The 22,743-nt window shown below is 42.0% G+C and overlaps 3 protein-coding genes across 6 annotated transcripts in view; 2 read left to right on the top strand and 1 right to left on the bottom strand.

The window, feature by feature from the left end:
* Positions 1–1,544: 1,544 nt before the first annotated feature.
* Positions 1,545–7,188, top strand: PLA2G12A (phospholipase A2 group XIIA). The gene is made up of 4 exons (XM_069013333.1): positions 1,545–1,900; positions 3,560–3,636; positions 4,494–4,659; positions 5,706–7,188. Exons 1-4 carry the CDS (start codon positions 1,678–1,680, stop codon positions 5,822–5,824), a joined length of 585 nt encoding a protein of 194 aa, XP_068869434.1. The 5' UTR covers positions 1,545–1,677; the 3' UTR covers positions 5,825–7,188.
* Positions 7,189–9,502: 2,314 nt separating this feature from the next.
* Positions 9,503–18,857, top strand: CASP6 (caspase 6). Of its 4 annotated transcripts, none has more exons than XM_069013330.1 (8): positions 9,503–9,680; positions 10,752–10,793; positions 11,543–11,585; positions 13,246–13,392; positions 13,831–13,907; positions 14,300–14,475; positions 16,649–16,805; positions 17,423–18,857. In XM_069013330.1, exons 1-8 carry the CDS (start codon positions 9,650–9,652, stop codon positions 17,659–17,661), a joined length of 912 nt encoding a protein of 303 aa, XP_068869431.1. In that variant the 5' UTR covers positions 9,503–9,649; the 3' UTR covers positions 17,662–18,857. The 4 variants fall into 4 exon arrangements, with proteins under 4 accessions (XP_068869431.1, XP_068869430.1, XP_068869432.1 ...); XM_069013329.1 differs by having other exon boundaries at positions 9,504–9,680; positions 13,243–13,392; XM_069013331.1 differs by lacking the exons at positions 9,503–9,680; positions 10,752–10,793; positions 11,543–11,585 and adding an exon at positions 12,259–12,350 and having other exon boundaries at positions 13,243–13,392.
* Positions 18,858–19,179: 322 nt separating this feature from the next.
* The window catches only part of MCUB (mitochondrial calcium uniporter dominant negative subunit beta), a 47,149-nt gene continuing 43,585 nt past the window's right edge, over positions 19,180–22,743 (bottom strand). The window contains exons 6-8 of the mRNA XM_069012104.1: positions 21,864–22,067; positions 20,400–20,516; positions 19,180–19,448 (exon numbers count right to left, since the gene is read on the bottom strand). Coding sequence (XP_068868205.1) covers positions 19,371–19,448; positions 20,400–20,516; positions 21,864–22,067 — 399 coding nt within the window. The 3' untranslated portion in view covers positions 19,180–19,370. The remainder of the gene's footprint in view (positions 19,449–20,399; positions 20,517–21,863; positions 22,068–22,743) is intronic.

The raw sequence follows: 22,743 nt of genomic DNA, 5'->3' as shown, positions 1-22,743 counted from the left end.
GCCAGTTGTATGAAAATTTTCAATAGCTTTAGAACATTCTTCACTGTATTCTAATGACAAATACTACTAGTATCTATTTTACTTTATTCCTCTAAATTAATTATCCTGTTGAGTAAATGGCATATGTTTACACAACACAGTTGTTGTGATGGTGTTTTTTCTATAATTCACCACAGTCAGACAACAAAATTTTTTACATTTTCATTGACTTTTCTTCATCTTCCAGACTTGTAAAAACCCCACATCAGCATGAATTTGTCATGTAAAGACACTGTCAGTCACCAAAATAATTAAACTAAGAGTATGAATTGCTTCTCTGGACACACACACACCCCCCCCATCGACAAGGTTTCCTATTTAAGAAAGCATTAAGTATATTGCTACACAGAAATTATTTTGCTGAATTAGGGTCTTGGTAAAGAAATCCTAAATAGGAAAAAGCTGGACAGGTGTACGAAGAGCTCCCTCTTTTGTTTGACTTAATTTTTCTCTGAAGAACTACTTCCACCGATTTCTTCAGTTAGCTACACATAATATTAAACACTGAGACTGCAAATAAAAACCCCCCAACAAAGTAGAATATGTATCTTTATGGTCTGTCTGATCTGAAAGTCTCTTGGTTCTCTTTCCATTTCCTGTTTTTCTTTACATGTTACTTTTGACCTGAAGCCAGGTATTGCTTTTTTCTGAGGAATTCCACACGACATCAGTCAGAGTTTTCATTACAAAATTAAAACAATTTTCACGTGCTTCCACTTCAGCTCATCTGTGACGCATCTAGCATTTAAATATAATTTTTTTTTTAAATCTCAAAACCAAACACGATGTTTACCAAGCAAGTTCATTTTGGTCTGATTTTTTCTTTTGAACAAGTCAAGACTGGACTTTTACCGTTTAATAGACACACTTTCATTTCGCTCTGTTTTGCAACCTCGCCTTGCACTTTTGACGATGAGAACCACTCACACGTGTAAACATGACCGGGTCAGTTTCCTTCCCACCGAACATCATCACGAAATTCGGTACCTCCCGGGGCCCTGCTCAGCCAGCGCCAAGGTGCCAAGGTACAAGGGCAGGCCCCGCTTGCCGAGGTTTGGAAGGCCCCGCACGGCAGAGCGGACACGGCACAGGGAACACGGCACAGGGAACACGGCACAGGGGACACGGTACAGGGAACACGGCACAGGGAACACGGCAGAGCGGACACGGCACAGGGAACACGGCACAGGGGACACGGCACAGGGGACACGGTACAGGGAACACGGTACAGGGAACACGGCAGAGCGGACACGGCACAGGGAACACGGCACACGGAACACGGCAGAGCAGACACGGCACAGGGGACGCGGCACAGGGGACGCGGCAGAGCGGACACGGCAGAGCGGACACCGCACAGGGAACACGGCACAGGGGACACGGCACAGGGGACACGGTACAGGGAACACGGCAGAGCGGACACGGTACAGGGAACACGGCAGAGCGGACACGGCAGAGCGGACACGGGGCGCTCCGCGGCGCTGCCATCGGGCGGGCGGGGAGGCCCCACCCGGTGGGGCGGGCGCACGGGCGGGGCCGCGGGGACCATGGCGGCGGTGGCGGCGGTGGCGGTGGTGGCAGCGGGCCGGGCCGGCCGGGCGCCGGCGGAGGAGAAGGAAGAGGCTGCTTAGCGGGCTCGCCATGGCCCGCGCCCCGCTGCCGCTGCCGCCCCCGCTGCTGCTGCTGCTGGTCGCGGCCTGCGCCTGGCGGCCGGCGCGGGGCCAGGAGGCGCCGCAGACCCCGGACTGGCGGATGACGCTGAAGACGATCCGCAATGGCGTGCACAAGATCGACATGTACCTGAACGCCGCCCTCGACCTGCTGGGCGGCGAGGACGGGCTCTGCCAGTACAAGTGCAGCGACGGTGAGCGGGGCTGGCGGCGCGAGCCTTGTCCCGGGCAGGGCGGCCGGGGCTGCGCTCCCGCCGCGGCCCAGCGCCGCTCCCGGGGCAAACCTCGCTATCGAGGTCTTGGCGGTGTACATAATTGTAAATACATGTGTGAGCCTCGGCAAGAAAGCTCTTGTACGTGTATGTGTGTTTAAATACGTGTATAACGTGTACGGAGCATGCATACACGTAAGCAGTTCTCCTGACGTGACTTTTAAATAGCTCCTTTTAAACGTCTCCAAGACGCTTGCCGTGGAGAAAGGTGTACTACTGTCAAATATGTAGCTGCTGTGTACAGGGCAAAACCCTGGAGCGGGAAGAATTGCTTCCTTCCAGCTGTTTATTTACGAGCACGCCTGAGCGTTTCGGTTTGGGACAGAAAAGCTTAAATCTGAGCTATGGAATATGTTGTTCCAAAGTCACGCTTGAATAACTGGTTTTAATGGCAGCCGCGGTTGCCAGTGCAAGGAATGCGTCCTGCTATTTGTAAATCCCGCTGCTACCAGCAGAGGACGTCTGTGCTTCTTGCCTGCGTTTCAGCTGCCTGGTTTACCTGAGCAATAACTGAGGCAGCTCAAGTTGGCATGACCCGGTAGATGGTGATGGTTATTATTATTATTATCATCATCATCATTATATTAGACTATTATTATTAGGAGAAGCCTGCTTGAGCAAGGCGTTTGGACCAGATGACTCACTGTAGTGCCTTCCAACCTGTCCTCTTCTGTGATCACCTCCCCTACCGTGCCCATCTTGGGTGCCAGGGCAGGCAATGCTCCAGAAAGGAGATTTCTTTCCAGGCTTTTCACTGGCGCTTCAAGAGCACTCCAAAATAGGAGGCTCCCATAGCCTGTCATGGTGGAACCATGTCACACCCAGTTTACTCTGTTGGATTATTTGTTAAGTCAGGAAGTGAGTCTGATGGTGACACCCTGGCTTGGCTCCACAAGAGTGGCCAGGACACTGTGACATTTACACTCTGTACTAGAATATGCATCTTTCAAATGTGGGGGTTTTTTTGATTCTCCATTACTTTTAATTGTGGACGCATTTGTTTCCAATACTGAAATGAGCTGGAGGGTCATTTTTGAAATTAACTCCACGGTCTTCCTTAACTTGGGATGCAGAATTCCTTGGCTTGCTGCACTAGCTAGTGTTAAGGGAGATGTGAGTTTAGCAGTCTCTACTAATTTAAATTCTATTAATGCTACAGCTGTAGAAATAAAAATGATGTTTCATTCCAGTTAAGATAAAAAAATCAGAGAACTACTGTTCATTGCATATAAAGCATAGAAGTATTAATGAACTTACACTAAAGTACTCTGTTAATGCACTCCTACATATTGCATACTTAACCAACACATCAATTTTAGTAATTTATTTTTTTTTAACTTGGGAAGCAAACATTGACACTTGCTCAGGTGTCTTGTCCCTCTTTCTAAAAAAAAATTACTTAGTACCCCTAAGTTGTAATTTGGAAAGAATTGTTGATAAGTGCGTGCCTGAATATATTTTAAGTTAAAACTATAACTGATACTATCTTGAGCCAAACAAATGTCTGTGGTGAGCTTTAAAACTACTAAAATCCTGTGCAAAGAAATACCTATTTGAGACATGATAAATTACCTTTTTCAGGATCAAGGCCTGTACCTCGTGATGGATATAAACCATCACCACCAAATGGCTGTGGATCCCCTCTGTTTGGAGTTCAGGTATTTCCATTGTGGGGCTTCTTTGTGCATCTTCCATACATCAGCTTTCCTCAGTGTAGATGATTTTTTCCATCCCCCTTCTGACACAGCTCCATATACAAGGTCCCTGTTCTTATCAGCTCCTAACACATGCTCTGGTAACAACATATAGGAAGTGTTAGTATTGTAAATGAACATAGCATAAATATTTTCAAATATTACAAGCATAAAATGTAATGTTGCTGATTAATTTCTTGGGTTTTGAGTGTTTGGTTTCATATTTTGTTTGCACAGTCTTGAAAGCTTTGAGTAACCACAGCTGTGAGCCTGTAAGAGTGGAGGGTTTGGCTCTGACTCTTGCTGTCCTTACTGACACTAACCCATTTTCCTTAATGCTAGAAAGAAGAGATGAGTTAGCTTGTTGTCCTCCAGCTTTGGGACCTTCTCTTTTTTCCTCCCCCCTGCCCATCCACCACCTCAGAGCGTAAGCTGGGGCTGGGCAAGAGGTTGGGAGAGGCTAGGGCAGCAGACCCACACTGAACAGAGGGGTATTCCATAGTACATAGTGGTGCTCAGCAATAAAAACTGGAGCAGTGGGAGAAGGTGGGGAGGGGGTGGTGGTAGAGCTGTGTATGACTTCCAGGTGGCTGTTGGTCAGAGACTGGCTTAGTGTCCCCTCTGCTTGTGAGATGTGGTGAATGCTTTTTACACTGCTTATTTGGGACCTTTTTTTCTTCTTTTATTCATCTATTAAACTGTCTTTATCTCAACCCATCACATTAGTTTTTGATTTCTAACTGTTCCAGTCTGTCCCTAGGTTATATTTTTCTTAACTGGAACACCAATGGAGTGTGTGTGTCTGTGTGTTTTCTTCACAGTTTGACATCGGTATCCCTTCAATGACAAGGTGCTGCAATCACCATGACAGATGCTATGATACTTGTGGCAATAAAAAAAATGATTGTGATGAGCAGTTTCAGACCTGCCTCTCAAAAATTTGCAGAGATGTGCAGAAAACACTTGGAATCTCAGAGAGTGTCCAGGGTAACTGTGAAAAAGCCTTCATTTTTTTTTCAGTTTCAACCCAAGCTTAACTTGGCAAAGAATCTTTGTGCAGTGCAGCAAGGCCACATTTTCATAAGCTGATGAAAGGTGCTTTGTTCTGTCCCTCTGCTGTGCAGCCCACATGCTTGTACAGCAGAGCAGTGACACAGCATAGGAAAATGATGAGGGTTAAAACCAACTTTGAGTTAAGGTTAATTTTAACTTTAGGGGAAAAAATAATGCTGCCCATTTGGGAGTATGAATATGGGAATACAACTTGATCAAAATGCATGTATAATTCTTGCATTTACTGTAACATAGCTGTAATATGACTGTTCTGCTGGGTGATTTCTAAATATCTACTATGTGATTGTTAGTAAACTGTAGGAAAACACAGAATCTTTTCCTGTTATGAAATAAGATATTAATATATTGTCATAGTGGAAGTAGTTAATGCTGTCCCCTAGTGAATAAATGTTAGGTTTCTTAGTAATAGGCCATATGATATTCCTTCTGGTCATTGGCCTGCATCTGATGGATACATGACATAACCACTTTTTAACTTGGACAATGTCACTTTCACAGTAAATACTCCCACTGAGAGCAGTTAAGTTTTTAGAACAACCTTGTGTTTGAACTTTTCAAATTTATTTAACGGTAAATAAATCATTGTATTAGTCTTTAGTGTCAGAACTGGTGAATATTTGTTCAGTTCTGTTGAGCTGATGTTAAAGATAGCAACCTCTGCATGAACTGGGATGCAAAGAGTGAGGAGATAAACCAGTTCTTTGATCTTTCCGAGACTCAGTATGTTTTTAACAGAGGTAACGTTCCACATGCAATGAATTTGCATTTTGTTTGGCATATAAAAAATCTTTACTCAAATGACTCTCTGTTGGTTCAGTCTTTCATTTGACAATCTATTTGCTATGCCCAGAGAAGATTGCTCCTTTCTTAGAATCGTTCTCAGTTTGCCAGAGTTTTCTCTTGTTAGTTTCATATTCCACTCAAAGAGTACTTTTAACTGAACTCTTCTTTGCTTGCAGCTTGTGAATCAACTGTTCAGCTGCTGTTTGATGCAGTTATCCATTTAGGATGCAAACCCTACCTGGATAGCCAGAGAGCTGCCTGTATGTGTCACTATGAGGGCAAGACAGATCTCTGAAAGAAGACACTGAGATCTCACCATGTAGAATAAAGCTGAAGATTCAGCTGAAAAGAAGCCAAGCTTTGGTTACAAACCTTTACGCTTTTCAGACAGTAATGCATTAAACACTGACATGAATTTACTGATTTGAAGATCATTACAATATTCATGTAAAAAAGAAACAAGTTGTCCTTCTCTCCATTTTATGCCAGAAGCTTGGGAACTGAAATTGCTTTCCTTTGGTGTATATTCACCAAGGGCATGCTGTTGTAAAACACTGGTGCCATTTTAATCTTCCCAAGAAAACTCCATAGTGGGGACATCAGAGGCATGGAAGAGTTACATTGAATTCTCAGGTGATTTTTAATACAGGTCACATTTTAGGTTTACTGGCAGTTGAAGCATCTGATGGGTTCAGCAGGAAAAAGTGTGTTGTGTGTACCAATATGACATCTCACACAGCTTGTACTTGCATGATCCTGCTGCAATTGCCTTCAGTTCTCTCCGATGTATGTGGTCTGGCAGGTTTGTTGTTAAAAAGAGAAGGAAAATACCCCAAGCCCATGTATGTGCACTACATATTTCTACCTGATTCTATATCAATGCCTTACTTCTGCAGCACTTTTCAGATCAAGTACGTTGATCCTTTTAAGGGCTGTCCAGTAAAATGAACAGTTTGCAGCATAAGGATATAGTTTTGATTTGAAATGTAGTTTCTATGTTATTTTTAAAAAGTTCATCAAATGTCTATTTTTGAATAGAATATTTTGTGTTGTGTATTATATGCACGGAAAGGATATATGTACAAATATGTTGATTTATATTTCTGTTGTGGCACAACTTGGCTACTGTATTCATCTTTGCTCTCATTTAGTCTGTTCTGATGAAAACTAAAAGCAAGTTCCACAGTTAAGATCAGTACGTCCAACAAACTATTTAAGATGCCCTCTGTGAGGCTGATGGATATGTGAGCCTGTACTTCTGTCACCTGTTCCCTCTCTGACTTCTCTAGCTAAAATCACCTGATGTCTGAATTATTTGGGGTTTTCTCTCTGTACTCAGCTTTCGTTGCTTATCTACAGGTGTCAGTCAGTCAGTTAACTTCTGCATTAGGTCCTCTGTTAGAAAGATAATGTTTTGCTTTTGTTAAAAAGCAATTCTGCTTTAGATATGCACAGGAGAGGAATGAAGATTAAAATATTTCATCTGTGAACAGGTAATAGAAACTAAATGCATAAAATTCACTGGACTCATGGACTATAATGTGATATAATTTTGTGTGTTTTTTTCTTTGCCAGTTGTGTTTTTGGTTTATTTGTCACTAGAGCTTACTGTACATGACAGTGAATGTAAGGGCCTAATAAAAAAAAGTTTCTGCTAAAGTTCCTTAGTCATGCTTCAAGGTTTCTTATTTGTGGATATGAAATAGCACTACAAGAGAAGTATTACTGTAAAGCTTTACAAAACTTTGCTAGATTAACGTGTAGTTCCCCTAAATTTGGTGACATTTATTTTCTACCACAGAATTGAAACAATTCTGAATTACCCTGGAATTCCATGGTTTTAACCCTAAAAATTTTTTTAAGTTTAAAGGAGGGAATGGTAATAGCGTTGTTTGTTTAAAATGACAAAAGTATCACAATGAGTCCAAACCACTACAGTTCAACTAGATGGCTTGTTGAGTTTGGTACAAGTGGGCTTAAACTAGGTGCTTAAATTAATGCATGTCCTGGGTTTGGATGGGAGAGAGTTAATTTTCTTCCTAAGTAGCTGGTGCACTGCTGTGTTTTGGATGTAGTGTGAGAATAATGTTGGTAACACACTGATGATTTAGTTGTTGCTGAGCAGGGCTTACCTTAAATCCAGGACTTCTCAGTTTCCCGTACTCTGCCAGTGAGGAGGTGCACAAGAAGCTGGAAGGAAGCATGGCCAGGACAGCTGACCCAAACTGCCCAGATGACTAGTTCACACCATAGAGCATCATGCCCAGTATATAAATAGGGGGCAGTTTATATCCTGATCAGCCAGGAGGCACCGACCACTGCTTGGGGACTGGACAGGGGGTGGTGAACAACTGTACTGTGTGTCACTTGTCTTGTATATTCTTGTATTACTATTTTCACCTCCTTTTCTGTCCCATTAAACTGCCTTTACCTTTTTTTCTGATTTTCTCCCCCATCCCACTGGGGGGAGTGAGTAAACAGCTCAGTGGTGTTTAGCTTCATGCTGGATTAAAGCATAACAATACTATATATAGTGGCTCATTTAACTAAATACTGCATGTTTTTGTGTTCGGTAATACTGTACAGCGGTGTGTCCACAATCAAACTTCCTTCTTCAGACTGCAGTTCTGATCCATCCATAATGCTTTTTCCAAAAAATACCTACCTCCCGGGGAGCCACTGCAACAATCTGAAAGTGTTTCCAAACATATAGGCATGTCTCACAAAAAGCCTTTGATATATTACAATGAGATGGAAACGCACACCAGCCCAAGGCTACCTCAGGCTGCACGCACTGCGATCAAGTTTCACACTGTGACTCATCTGAACACAGCGGCTGAGTCTGCTCTTAGCCTACAGCAAAACAAAGCAGAAAAAATGTCTGTCTTACGGGGATCTAAGCGAACTGTTGGACTGAGGAACACGGCAGAGTCCTAGATTTTGGTTCTACAGCTGCTACTTCACACGGGAGTCTTGCTGCCAGTGGGTCCACGGGCAGCTCCAGCGTGAGCTGTGAGAGCTGGGGTTTGCAGTTGCAGAAAAAGGAATCTGTTTTATGGAAGTCTGAATGTCACCCAGTATAAGATGCAAAACGTGTGATAGTGTCATGTTGTAACTAAAGTATGCACAAAGACAATTGAAACCAAGTTTTATCTTGATCCAGTTGCCTACTGGCAGTCTGAGAGTAACAAGTCTGAACAAGGGAAAAACAAGCAAAGGTAATTAACAATACCCATGGCTCCTTTAACCAAAGGGAGACATCTGATCGAAAATCTTTACCCATGCAAGAAGCCTGTGTAAGACCAGACTGGGTAAAAATGCCCATAATTCCACTCTAAATATGCTGCTTTTTGTGCTTGTAAGCGCCCATTCATATCTGAGTCTATCTCTCTAAAAGTAGGCTGGTTAGAAAATTCAGATCCCTCTAACGTACAATCTGTAAAGCTCTTATACAGAAGAACGGGTTTTTGTCATTGGCTTTGGTTTAGAAACTTGTTTGTTATGCAGTTGACCAGTGACCGGTAAGTGCCGCGTAATTCCCGGCTGGGAATATCAGCCCTCGTTAAGATACCTGGGCGCTCTCTCCAATACCTTGTCACTCGCTTCACAGGTCTGAAATCATCAGGGAGAACTGACGCGGGAAGCTGCAGAATGATCCACGCATCCAAACCTCTCCAGGGTTGTGTGGTGCCCGAATGAAAACGCATTTTGAGGAACAGGACAGGAAAGAGTATGTGCCTGTAATGGAAATTCCAGTGCCGTTTTGAAAATTTTCAGCTAAGTGAATACGGGAGCCTCTCACCTATTTCAGGACGAGGGTTTTGTATAAGACGGCGCATTTACTCGACCATGCTCGCGGCAGTACCACCACAGGAGCACAGGTAACACACGGCGCACTTTAACACCTCCGCCCTCGGCTTTCCCGGCTCCGTCCCTCGCCCCGTCCCTGGCGGAGGCGGCCGCCGGCGGAGCAAAGGGCGACAAGCGCCCGCCCCCGGGCTGAGGGGGCGGGCCGACCCCCGGAAGGCACGGCAGAGGAGGAGAGGGGAAGGCTCGGCGCGGCACGGCTCGGTTTGGCTCGGTTTATCTCGGTGTGCAGCCGGTGCCTCGGTCCGCGGCGATGTCGGGCTCGGAGCGGCGGCCGCGGGCGGGTGCGTGTGCGGAGGGGCCGCGGCGGGGAAGGGCGGGGGCGCGCCGCTGGCTGGGCTCCTGCCGGAGGCAGCGCGGAGCAGGAGCGGGATGGGGAATGTCTGCGAGGAGCCGGGGGCACAGGGGCCGCCACCCGAAGCGCCCGAGCTTTCCGCAGAGTGGGAGCGCTGCCCGGAGAGCGCTGCCCGGGCTCGGGGGCAGCCCGACACTTGCCTCCTTCCTTCCTTCCGGGGAAGGTGCGAGGCGAAGGAGTGCGGCCGACGAGGAAGTGGATTTCCACGTAAATCCAGCACACCATGCCCAGGGGAAAACCCCTTCGCAACGCCTGGCACGGCCGCGGGACACGGAAGCGGGGGAGGTCCCTGGCGTGTAACAGCAGGGCAGGAGAAGTCAGGGCAGCAGAACTGAGCTGGGTTCCCGGAGAGGCAGCTAAGCTTAAAGGGACTTTTTTCAGTGCCATTGTGTTTTTTAAGTGTCTTGCCCTTTGGTCCCGGTGGTAGACCTGTTGAGCCTGAAACGTATCCAGGTAAAGATGCTGTGAGATTCCAGTAAGCTAGTGCATACCTGCTTTTTGATTCCTCTGAAGCAATCCAACTTCACGAAATTAAAGACAAGTAGTCCCGTTGGTCTCAATCAGATTTTAGAACAAGCCTGTGCCTGTGTAAGACAAGCAGAAAACTTTTCATAAATCATTAACAATTCAAATAGTGTTTATCTGAATGAAGCTGCAATATGAGAGTGGCAATGAAAAGCTGAAGACTAGGAAGTGACTAAACAGGATTAAATTAACAGGAAAATAATCTTTTCCTAGTTTTCTTTGGCCCAGGAATTCTATTCCTACTGTGTCTATATGACAGTATTTTCCATCTTAAAGTTTGGTGACTATAAAATTTTACAATCTGTTTTTTGGGGGGGAGTGGATTGCAAGAACTTTTGTCCTCTATCAATACATAGCTATGTTAGGTTTGCAAAAAGCGTTACTAATGTGAAAAATAGATGTGAAAAGCTAGCATTGTATGTGCAAAGTAGTTTGTAAAATACATGTCCATGTGACTCTTCTCTTATAATTGCAGGCCATGTCCAGCTGGATAGCAGACCTATATTACCCACCACAGGTACAGTGCCATATATAGTTCTCATAATGTGGTAGTCTCTATCAGTAGTAGTAGTTATTTAATAGCCCATTGAGATGTTTAAGTAAAAGTAACCAGTGTTTTGGCCTAACCATTTGCTAGTCTGCAGTTAAGCACATTCCCAAGATGTGCACATTCCTTGTTGTTCCCACACTGTTACTTTTAAGTCCATTCTGTTAGTGGAGGTAATTAATGTCTGTATATCTCAGCAGAAGAAAAGGTTTAAATCTTGCATCTTCTCGGTTGTCAATAGCTGTTACACTACCTGCTGTGACTCATGTGCTGCATCCAACCTCAACAAGAATGCTCAGCTTTGTATTAGCAGCATTACTGAAATAAAAGAAACACCAGTGTATTTTTAAGTTATGTAAAATTGTAACTGTTGAGTTAGAGTCTCTTAAAAAAAATACAGCCAGCTAGTTAGTTATATAAAATCATGATCTCTGAATATGTTTATAGAGGTACAGATACACATACACATAGAAAATCCACGTGTCTTGACCACCTAAAAATTGACTGTTGGAGTCAGAACTTCCAGAACAAACTCCAAAAGCTGTGGGTGCAGGCAAATGCTAATGAGGCTGTTTAACTGCATGCCTCCTTACCTGATGTGTGAATGAGCTTTTGGTTCACATTAACAGCTAAACTTTAAGGCTGGATGCGTAAGGTCAAGTTGGGTGTTTTTTATGAATGATTTTGTGGCTGAATCACTTTTTGATCTCTCTTAACAGATGGAAATGAGAACATCACAGAAGCAGATGCATTCCATGTAAGGTAAAGTTCTGGTGGCAGTGAGAGAGATGTCCCCAGGGATTGAGGTCAGTGCAGGGTTTTCTGATTTTTGTTAAGAATTTAACAGAATTGTTCAATTGAACTCCATCCACTTACAAAACATATTTCTGGTTTTAGCTACACCAGATGCAGAAACACCCTTATTGGGAAGGCATGTGGAAGGGACTATTAGGAGTTCTCTTTTTAATTTAGGCAATGTGAGAGACCATCACAATCTGAGGAGCCACTGGACAGACTAAGTAGTAGACTGTATCACAGGAATGTATTCCTCTGGAAGGAGGGGCAATGGACCACAGAATAGTGATTCCATGAAAGCTCTGAAAACAGTAAACTACCTGCCCTGATGATTTTGTTTGCTTCATCCATACAGTTGAATAGAGAAATAACTATTGAGGGAATCATCCTTTCATGGTCATTCACAGGATCCAGGGACCTAACTCTCCAAAATCCCTATGAGCCATGCACCTAGCCAAATCCTAAGGAAGAGAAATTGCCAAAATCTGAAAATTGTTCATAATTACATGGCTAAAATTTATAATCTTTCCATTTTATCATGTTAGGTACTCATATTGGGAAGAATGTGATAAAGCACCCACCTTCTCTTATTGGTTATCCAGCCAGTGTTGTAGAACCTCCCCAACTTTGAACAGTCATCCTGAATTCCTGTTCTCTGTCTGAATTCTTATGTAGACATTACAAAAAGATGTTTCATTAAGGGGATTCCCAAAACAAAATGGAGAAGCAGAGGTAGGCTACGGGTAACGATGGTAATTTTGTTGTGAAACAAAAGCATTTGCTGATGAAATTCTGATCTTGAACATCTGCAGGCAAAGATTCTAAGTTACTTTCTCCAATAATTGCACCAAACCTGAATATTCCGTAGCATTAAATAAAACTTTAATATAGCAAAAATGACAGCTCTGACTAGAGCCAGTCCTAGGGCAGCATGACCTGGACTGTCATTCCATGTACCTGGAACTCTCGACTTGTCTATTGGCCAGCACTGTTGCCACAAGTGTTTTAGTTTCTGTTTTCTGCACTGCAGAAGGATTGTCTGCTTTATTTTTCCAATTACAGCCATGTCAACACTTTGGATCCAAGTGTTGGCATGACTATGGGTCCAAGTCCAGAGTGTGCTGTCACACATTCCTATGTTGTATTTTGCTCATAAACCAAAAAAATTGCAAGGTATTCTATATGTTTGCTGCCATGATAGTTTAAAGTCCTCTGCTTAGAAGCTAGGAAGGTCATTTATTCTGTCCTTAAGAAGACCTCTGTCCTTCAGCTTTAGGATTTTGTGGGCTGGTTGCTAAAAACTTGAACAATTGTATTGTCATAGCTTCCATTTCATTAGGGTATAAACATTTGTTCTCCTTTTGCAAAATACACTACACTTAGCACCTCATCCCCAGTTTGTAGTCTATTGATTACAAGGGGCAGCACTTGATTTACTTAGAAGAACTTGAAATAAATCACAGACAGCTACAATTCCAAATAAGTACATGTGTACTATCCAATTATGTTAATATTTAGCTAAACACATAACATGGCGAATTGGAGCCATGTCTGAAATGCACCATTATGAACCTTAACTAATGAAACAGCCTCATTTACCAAGAATGTTTTCCATCTGTGGCAGCAGCCAATCACTTGACCCTGCAGTGGAATACAAAATGAACCATCAAAGAAGAGGAGTTGCATTAATCTTCAACCATGAGCACTTTTTTTGGCATTTAATGCTGCCAGACAGACGTGGGACTATGGCAGACAGAAACAATCTGAAACGCAGGTAAGAAACTTGGTTGCTCTACTAACCCTTAAAAAATCTAAACTTTAGAAATTGTGGTCAAGTTAAGGAGTTACCTTCATCTTGTGTTTAAGCAGAGACCAGAAGATTTTGCAGACATAGCACCTATGCTACTTGGGTGAAGAAAGTGATAGTAAAAAAGCTTCAAGGCACGTTTTTTTAGGTCACAGAAACTGCTGGCACAAGTCCTATGATTTCATAGTTGAGTCCAGAGCTTTCTTTGGACAAACTCTTTGAAGTAACTTTAGGTGTTAGACCTGTACTTGACACCAGTTTAAATTCAAAATCAACTTCAGTAGTTTTGTTCATAAATAATGCGTAAGAATATTAATTCCCCCACAGGCAAAGAAACTGAGTTGGTAGCAATTGATATATAATTTGAGCAAGATTTTTACTAATACTGATCTGTTCTAACAATAGTTTGACAGACCTTGGGTTTGAAGTCAGACTTTTTGATGATCTGAAAGCAGAAGATGTGCAGCAGAAAATTTATGAAGGTAGGAGACTATATAGTGGTTATGTTTATTGCAGCAGAATTCCCAGATATCTTTTCTTCCAGTCTCTCTGGTCATCTAACTTAAAATAAATTTCTGTGCACAAGATTATTTTGTTGCAATATAAGTGAAGCTTCTGTGGAGGGAACTAATTAAGTCACTAAAAGCTGAAAAATGGTACATGCAGCTGGGAGAAAGTAATGACACTCATCTTTCTATGGTTAGTGGCCCATCAGCCAGGTTGAATTCAATGCACCTTGTATGGCTCTATCTGAAAACTGCATCTATTTGAAAAAGGACTGATTGGGGATTAAATTATATGATGCAAATGTACAATGGTTTTTTAGACCTGAATATGACTGTTTGGTCATCTAAACACCACTTGACTATTTCAGCCTCTATGGATGACCACAGCAATGCTGACTGCTTTGTGTGTGTGTTCCTGAGTCACGGTGTGGATGATCACATTTATGCATATGATGACAAAATCAAAATTCAGACAATCACAGACATGTTCAGAGGAGACAAGTGCCAGAGTTTGGTAGGAAAACCAAAGATATTTATCCTTCAGGTAAGATGTCAGTTTCTGAATTCAGTGGAGTTAACATTGACCTGTGTCTTCCTGCAATACAGATGTCAGTTTTCCTGATGCAGTCTTTCCACAAGGCATTTAAGACAAGGATTCTTCTCTTTTTCTTAGAAATGTATACTAAATGTATACTAGTGTTAATATTATTATTCTAGCTCTATTTAGTAAGTAATTTCATGAAAAGAAACACAAATTAAGCCCATGTCAGATTGACTGTCAGTGTGTATTTAATAGCAGAGAAGACAGTTACCAGGGTTTTTTTGAGAAAGTTCTGTGCAGCCTGAGCTCAGTTCCTGTTGCTCACACTCCACAGCCCTAGGCTAAACTGATAAGGTATCAAACCTTTGCATCTTCATTGCTTCCTTCCAGGCACATCCCTTTACTTGATCCTTAGTGAAGTTGGGTTTTGTGTTTGGGTTTTTTTGTTTGTTTGTTTGTTTCCTTTTTTTGTGAGCCTTTTTTGTTGGTTGGTTTTTGTGGTTGTAGTGATTTCCTTTTGTTGTTGGTGGTTGGTTGGTTTTTTGTCTGTGACCTAACTTGGCATCTCTGTAGAATCTAAAGAATCAAATGAAGGCTTTATTGTCTCAGGAATACTGTTTGTGCTAAGTGGTCATAAAAAGACCATATGTAACCTCCTATTTCTTTCCTTGGTTCACAGGAGAATGCAAGTTGGGAGGTACCTCAGGAGGTCTCTGGTCCAGCCTCCTGTTCAAAGCAGAGTCATGGGGTCAAACCAGGTCATGCAGGGCTTTATCCTGTCTTTATTCAGATTACAATTAGCAAACTCATATATGAACCTGGCCTTCAGCAGATTGTAATGGTAGTAGTTTACAGAGTAATTCTAAGTATTACCTTTTTTTTTTTTCCAAATGAAAGCTTCCTTAGGGCACAGGGCTGCTGCAAGAAGCAGCATATTGTTAATTCACCTTTCACTAGGACTCATTCAGATTTTTTTTTTTTTAACCTGGTGCCAAAGATGGAAAAATACTTTCATATTTCAATTTTAAGTTTCAAGTAATACTTGGAGAAATTTATAATATATACTCATCAAAAAGCTAATTAACTTGGTTCAACAGCTAAGTTCTTTTCCAGCACAATTGGCATAGCATTTACCTCTGGAAATCAGAAGAAACATCAAGATTTCTATCACCGTAAAGAAGATTCTTTGTGTTTTATTTTTTTAGTGGTAGTTCTTAAGTAATGTTCCTTTGTATCTTTTAAGTGTGTTCTCACCTTGTTATCCTCCATGTGTAGCCTTTCTGCATCACTGACAATACTGGGATCACTACTGACTTCTCACAAAAAAATCTTGCTCAACAAACACATTTGAGACTGCACTAAAAGCAAAGTGTAACAGCATGTAATGATGGCTCTGCTTCAGAACAGTAATTCAACACTGCCTTGCCAAAAGGTCCAAGGAAGGCAGTTCCTCCTCTCAACTCAGCACTGGTGAGGCTGCATGTGAAGTATTGTGTCCAGTTCTGAGCTCCCCAGTACAAGAAAAATACAGACTTAGTGGAGTGAGTCCTGCAAAGGGCCACAAAGATGATTAAGGGACTCTGGAGCATGTTTGATACAAGGAGAGGCTGAGAGAGCTGGGACTGCTCAGCTTGGAGGAGATGGCTCAGGGGAATCTTACCAATGTTCTAAACACTTCGTGGGAGGGCATAAGAGGGAGACAGGCTCTTTTCAGTAGTACCCAAGTGACAGGGTAAGGGGCAAGTGGAACAAATTAAAACACACAAAATTTCACCTCAACACAAGAAAACACTTTTTTTTTACTGTGATGTTGGTCAAACACTGGAAAAGGTCACCCAGACAGATTGTGAAGTCTCCATCTATGAAGATCCTCAAAAGCTGACTGGACATAGTCTTGGACAACCTGCTGTTGCTAACACTGCTTGAGTCAGGGGGCTGGACTAGATGATCTCAAGAGATCCCTTCCAGTCTTAGTGATTCTGAGATCATCTTGGAGCTTTCATTTGACTTTGTCCCCAATGTTTTAAGCAATAGAGAAGTAAATGTGTCTTTCTGAAGGCAGAGTCATGGTAATGTGGCACACCTAGCTGAACAGAAGTGCCTCTGGTTAGTGTCAGAATTATCATATTAATAGTGAGCTTGGCAAGCATGCAAGCATAATACTTCTCACCAACAGGCCTGTCGAGGTGATAAACATGATGATCCAGTCATTGCTCATGATTCAACAGACAGCAGCAGTGAAGCCCTGGTCAATGAGACAGAAGTGGATGCAGCTGTTGTCTATACTCTGCCTGCTGGTGCAGACTTTATCATGTGCTACTCTGTGGCACAAGGTAAGTTCTAATATTTTACACCTAGTGTCTGATACTTCACTGTAATAACCCTGAACACGTCTTCATTTTGCAGTCAGAAAAATAGGAACAGTTCCAGGTCATCTGATTTACATGGCTGATAAGTAGCAACTTGTCTGGGAAAGAACCTATATGTGCTGAAGAAAAAGTGAAAGTATCAAGGTGCATTACATTTGCCAAACAGAAGCATTCTCATCAGTCTTGCTGCTGAGCTGCCTCCTGACAGCAAGCATCCCATCCCTCTCTTTTCCAGGATTCTGGGGGCTTATAAATTTCCCTGCACTACATGGCTGTTCTCCCCAGTTCCCCCATGTCTGTTGTCCTCAGTCCCATCTGCTCTCTTACGAAGTGGAGATGCAGTCCTGTGTAAGCTACCAATCCCTGAATCAGGTTCCTCTTAGCTGAGCACTACACATGATATCAAAGCCATTTCCCATCTACAGTTTCCAGTGAAATTACATAATTGGCAAAGTAAGAATTACACCCATTAGTAATTCCTTACAGATGGTAGCTGGCAAACAGTGCCTCTGATACATATTTTTCCAAGAGCTATCACTACTTACATTTGGATGTAATTTTATGTTCTTGTTCTACACTAGGCTACTATTCTCATCGTGACACTGTAAATGGCTCCTGGTACATCCAAGATTTGTGTGAGACACTTAGGAAGCACGGATCTTCCTTGGAGTTCACAGAACTTCTTACTGTTGTTAACAGGAAAGTGTCATATCGCAGAGTGGATGTGTGCAAAGACGTTAATGCTTTGGGGAAAAAACAGATTCCTTGTTTTGCCTCAATGTTAACTAAAAAATTGTATTTTCATCCAAAATCTAAGTAGATTATTTAGCAGTGATGACCATTACTATTACTTGCTGCAGAAGTAAAAAACACCATCTTAGCTGAGGAGACTTAATATTCTACAAGATTGTCTACAAAATCACTGGGATCAAACATTACAGTTCGTGTACCTAATAGTTTCTAAAATCTTAAAGCAATTTCAAAACTAGAATTACACCAGGGAATTAATCTCAGGGAACTTGGGAACAGTTTACTGGTGCAAAACTATTAGAAGGTGCTCAGATTTTATTGAAACCGATGCTCCAGACTACTTTTTCTTAAAAGCTTTTTACTTGATTGCCATCTAACTATGGCACATTTTACTATTTCCAAAACATTTCTAATGTTCTGTTAGATTAACTTGTCTTGCTCCAAGAGCACAGTTTACAGGGAATATGTTCATAGAGCATTTTTTTAAATTTGTGGACAGCTGTATCCACCTTGCAATTTTTGTGGCTATATTGGGCTTTTTAGACTTTTTAAAAATTTTCTTGCAACACTAAAAAGGAAATTAATTCCTTGAGTACAATTGTAGCATTAATATAGGATTAATCAAATAGGGTTGATTAATAAAGGGCTTCCTTTTGCTTGGGTATCATTTATGTTTGGGGCACAATTGCAGCTTGCTGGTGCTTTACATCCTCAGGAGAAAAACAGCAGTAGTGAGATGACAGCGTGTGCAGCTTGCTTAGGGTGAGCTTGTCTTGTCCATCTCTCTAAAGCTAAAGCTGCTGGATATCTCTAGGCAGCTCTACAAAATACAAACATAGGCAAACCTTCATCCTTCAGGCCTTGGAGTTGGATCAGGCCTCCTCTTGGCCCTGGAGAAGATCAGCCATACCTCTGCCACTGTATACATAAAAGTGGTAGTGCACGGTTGCCACAGGATTGTCACTGCTGCAGTGGTACTGACTTGAAGCAAATATTTCTTTCGGTTTTTTGGGGGTTTTTTAACATTGTTAATTGTTCCTCTGAGGGACAACAGAGAACTCAAACTGAGCAAAGTGTCTTAGTCCACTTTCCTGGGGAAAAAAATAATTGGTTTACTGGTTCTGCTTTAGTTAAGTCTTTCCATATACTATGTTATGAGTCATAAATGTCTTATCTTACTGTGGCTACTTCTAAACTTTGTATAAATCATGTGTGTTTGAATGTTTTGATAAATTCTTTCAATAAAATGCAACAGTGAAACATAAATGATTTTATAGCAAGTTTGAGATACCTGACTTTTCCAGCACTATATACTAAGAAAGCTTAATTGTCATGCTAATCTAAACTTCACCTGTGGTGTTACACAGAGTCAATGCATAGACTAGGGAAAAGGAAACAGTAATTGCAGGAAAAGAATGCCTACTACTCCATACAAAGTTAATTATCCTGTGAGCTACTGCTGGTTACAGTATATGATACTAAAAAAACGGTCCTTGTTTATAGAACATTGTCATTTTACCAGCAGTAAGAATGCCTCCATTGTACTAATGAGACTTGACAAATATTGTGAAGAACTTTGCTTCAGCAGTTTCTTCATAGGGTTTAAAAAAAAAAAAAAACCAAGCAAAAACCCCCAAACCATCAAGTGACCAAATCATTTTTATAGCTATTTATTGCAACTTTTAAAACTTTAGTGGTCAAAAATACCAAGGTGCTATGGAGTAACTAAATGTTCATATCAGCTTTGAAAGGGCATCTCCAATATACACAAAACCAAAGTCAGTCCTTGTCACTGATTTCCTGGATGGGAAGCCTCAGGTGCAGAGGTTGGCGCAGACGCCTCAGGGATTCTTCTGCCTGCCAATGCAAGAGGGAGAGATCATCCTTCTGCAGCCTCTGTTTTCCCCTCTTTCACACATGCACTGTCTTCTTTTCTCAGAAGGCATTGGTCTTGGGCAAGGAACCACACCAATCAAGTGGAGAATGCTGAATACTGACAGACCTGTTCAAGTCAGTCTCCAGAGAGAAGCATGAACCCTGCCCATCACCCCACACCCCAATTTTCCTGAAAATTACAAAATTATTTTCCTGAAATTACAAAATTCAAACTCCCAGGCCACTGAAAAAAGCATCAAACTCAAACATTTTGTCAAATGTGGCTCATGAAATTCTACCCTGAGCTACAGGATTTGAACTAAAATTAAGGGTGGTTTCTTTCCATTTTCTTTTCTGAGGCATTGAACACAGAGCTGTCAAGGTGGGATGGAGGAGTAATAATTGAGGAGTGGGAGATCTGCTACAAATATTTCATGAAGGCCACTAAATTTCTCCTGGGTGCACATAGCACCTTTTCTATCCAGCCACCCATATTCTGTAAATTTAGGTCTTTTACCTAAGGAATAAGGTTGTTAAGTACTGAACTCTGCAAGGCAAGCTCCTTCCAAGGAAGGGAGGAGATTGGTTTACCACAGCAGTGCAGCAAATATACTGTGCCCAAAATAAATGCAGCTATTGCATTAAATGGCCAAAACTGCAACATTAATTAGCATATGCAAAAAATAGATGTCATGCTGATAAACTTATTTGTTTTAAATTAAATTAATGAAGGTCTCCCTTTCTGATGACCTACAAAAGTAGTTTATACGTCAAAGCCAAACATTGTATGGTTTTCTGAACAGCTGAAACTGGCTGATAAGCAATACAGTGTTTTGATAGCAAGCTTTGAGATCAACTTTTTTTAGCTGAGAGTTTACTGAAAAAGTCTTAAGCCAGAAGCTACATCATTATTGAAGGACTGCACTTAAATACCTCTGCTAGGTCGTCTTTGAGCTTGTTGTATCGTTCCACATTAAAATGCTGCTTTTTGGATTTGCGGTAGAAGTAGTGGAGGAACTGCCTGTCTTTAGCGTGAGGGTAAATGTAGTCCTGGGGAAGGAAGGAGGACAGGGATTTGTGGTTAGCAAGGAAACTGAGTAGAGGTCAGCACATTAGAAGTTTAGCCTGTTTCAGGAAGACTTACCTTGTTCAACACACACTTATGTTTTTAAAGAGGCTACGTATGAAGTTATGCCCTTACAGGTTGTAAGGGCTTTTTAAACACATGGTAGGAGTAATTTCTATCATGTCTGAAGGAATTTTCAGTTATAATAAAGACACAGCATGATCTTCATGACTGGAGCCACCTCAGTCAATGGAGCCTACTTCCAAAGAGTCAGAGAAAGTTCAGGAACTATTTCTTGAGGACTTATTTGAAAGTCTTAAGCAATGGCACCAGCAGCTGTTCAAAAAAGTAATCTCTTTATTTACTCAAAAAAGTAAGAATGCCCTAGCCCTTCTTAAAAACCAGTCAGAAGGAGTAAAACTCACATTCTGAGCCAGCTCTTCATAAAAACAGACGTCTCCCCTTTTCACTGAAGGAACCTAATGTCTCACAAGGTCTATAGTCCATCGGTATAATGGAAGAAAGTGTTGGTTACTCTTCCACATACCTCCACAACAAAAAGAGCTTTGCATCATAGGAAGTTCAACATCAAGATGACCACTTTGAGAGTAAAGTACAGAGCTACAACAGGAAAAAGAAACATTTCTCAAAGTCTTACAGGATTTCAGAACAAGTCTGTATTGTGAAGGTAAGTTAAGATCTGAGCAAACTTTTTGCTTCTACACAATGCCTACTTCTGTTGCATTTCAGCTGTCTTAGATTTACCTCCATTCATTCTAAGTCATGGAAAAGCAGTCAGATCATGAAGAGCAGAGCAGTAACATTTTTTCAGGCACTAAATGTTATTTCCGTATATTTCAGTAATGCAACTGCCAGAGTTCCAAACAGTTTGGTACCCTGCACTGTATATACATAAACTCCAGCAAATAAAAGCTACTGTTGGGTGATTTGCTTCTGTGAGGCAGCATTCACAAACTGGCACAGCACTACCAGTTGCTCTCCCATTACTGCAGTGAGCAAGGTGCCATTTGCTATGCAAAGTGATCTACAAGCATTTTAAAGGAGAGACTTTTTGTCCTCACTTTTCATTCCCTAGGCTATGAAATCTTACTGATATGCTCAGTAGCTGGCCTGCAGTTCATATGCAACAGTATCTGCTTGATTCTGCATGATGCAATGTTTGTATCCAGCTACATTAGGGATCAAACAAGTCCCTGTCTGATGGCAAGGCCACTTACTGAATTCTGTTTTCTTCAGAGCTCAAACATTGTGATTCACAGTCAGTTTTTCTCCTTTTCAATATTCCAGACATTTACAAGACAAGGACTTACCTGCTTAGTAAGAACGAAGTAGGCGTAGAAAGCCATGGCACTCCCGTAGGTGATGAAGTACGTCACTGGCTCCATGATGTCCCACGAGTAGACCCACCACGTGAGCCAGGCCAGCGCTCCCCCCTGAGTTGACATCAGAGCTAGGCCAACCCATAGAAGCCTAGAGGTTTTTGCATCTGCACTGTTCATGATTCTGGCTCTCATCTAAGGAAAACAAAAGCAGAAACCTGTTCAGACAAACATGAGTGCTCCTCTGATGAGCAGTTCTCCAACTATGTTTTCTCCCCTTGGGCTAGATCCTTTCTCAGGATCTCTTACCAACACCTCTTACTGACTTATCCTGGTGAGAAAATAAAAGCACTGAAGTCCAAGGGCAACCAGATCTTCTTGCCGTGATGCACCAAGAAATCCTGCTTTTAATCTCCCCTTCCCACTCCTGGGGATCTGTGTCTTTTGGATTTCCATTTACTATTCAAGGCAGTTCTGGGTAACACTGAGGCTGGCCCTCATAAAGCAGGAGTCCTGTTGTCCACTATCCTAAGCCACAGGTTATGTCAACCCCACTATTGTGGGTTTTTTCTGTCATGGGTACTCAAAACTCATAAAGCAACAGGTGACTAAATGGCCTTCCAATCTCAATACTAGTCATGCTGAGCCTTAACAGCTTTCTACAGGTGTGATTTCTATGGCATTAATTTCCATAACAGGAAGAAAAAGAACCAAATTGAAAATAATCTGCATTCTATTTGAGTTGACCTCACTTACATAACAAACAAAACAGACACACTCTAGCCATTCATGCTGATTTTCTTCTGTCACAGGACTTACTTTTGATGAAAGGAAATGCTTTTGAGTTTTTAAAAAGAAGTACCCCACTTTC

Source organism: Aphelocoma coerulescens, chromosome 4, assembly GCF_041296385.1.
Source record: "Aphelocoma coerulescens isolate FSJ_1873_10779 chromosome 4, UR_Acoe_1.0, whole genome shotgun sequence".
Lineage (NCBI taxonomy): Eukaryota > Metazoa > Chordata > Aves > Passeriformes > Corvidae > Aphelocoma > Aphelocoma coerulescens.
This window is presented reverse-complemented; position numbering and strand designations above follow the sequence as displayed.

What these genes read in the sequence shown, in the direction of transcription:
- PLA2G12A (XM_069013333.1), top strand. Translation starts at nt 1,678, where the DNA reads ATGGCCCGCGCCCCGCTGCCGCTGCCGCCCCCGCTGCTGCTGCTGCTG. An exon ending in CCAGTACAAGTGCAGCGACG is followed by an intron (nt 1,901 to 3,559) that starts GTGAGCGGGGCT and finishes TACCTTTTTCAG; the next exon opens with GATCAAGGCCTGTACCTCGT. An exon ending in AATCTCAGAGAGTGTCCAGG is followed by an intron (nt 4,660 to 5,705) that starts GTAACTGTGAAA and finishes CTTTGCTTGCAG; the next exon opens with CTTGTGAATCAACTGTTCAG.
- CASP6 (XM_069013329.1), top strand. Translation starts at nt 9,650, where the DNA reads ATGTCGGGCTCGGAGCGGCGGCCGCGGGCGG. An exon ending in GCAGATGCATTCCATGTAAG is followed by an intron (nt 11,586 to 13,242) that starts GTAAAGTTCTGG and finishes CATCTGTGGCAG; the next exon opens with CAGCCAATCACTTGACCCTG. An exon ending in GTGCTACTCTGTGGCACAAG is followed by an intron (nt 16,806 to 17,422) that starts GTAAGTTCTAAT and finishes GTTCTACACTAG; the next exon opens with GCTACTATTCTCATCGTGAC.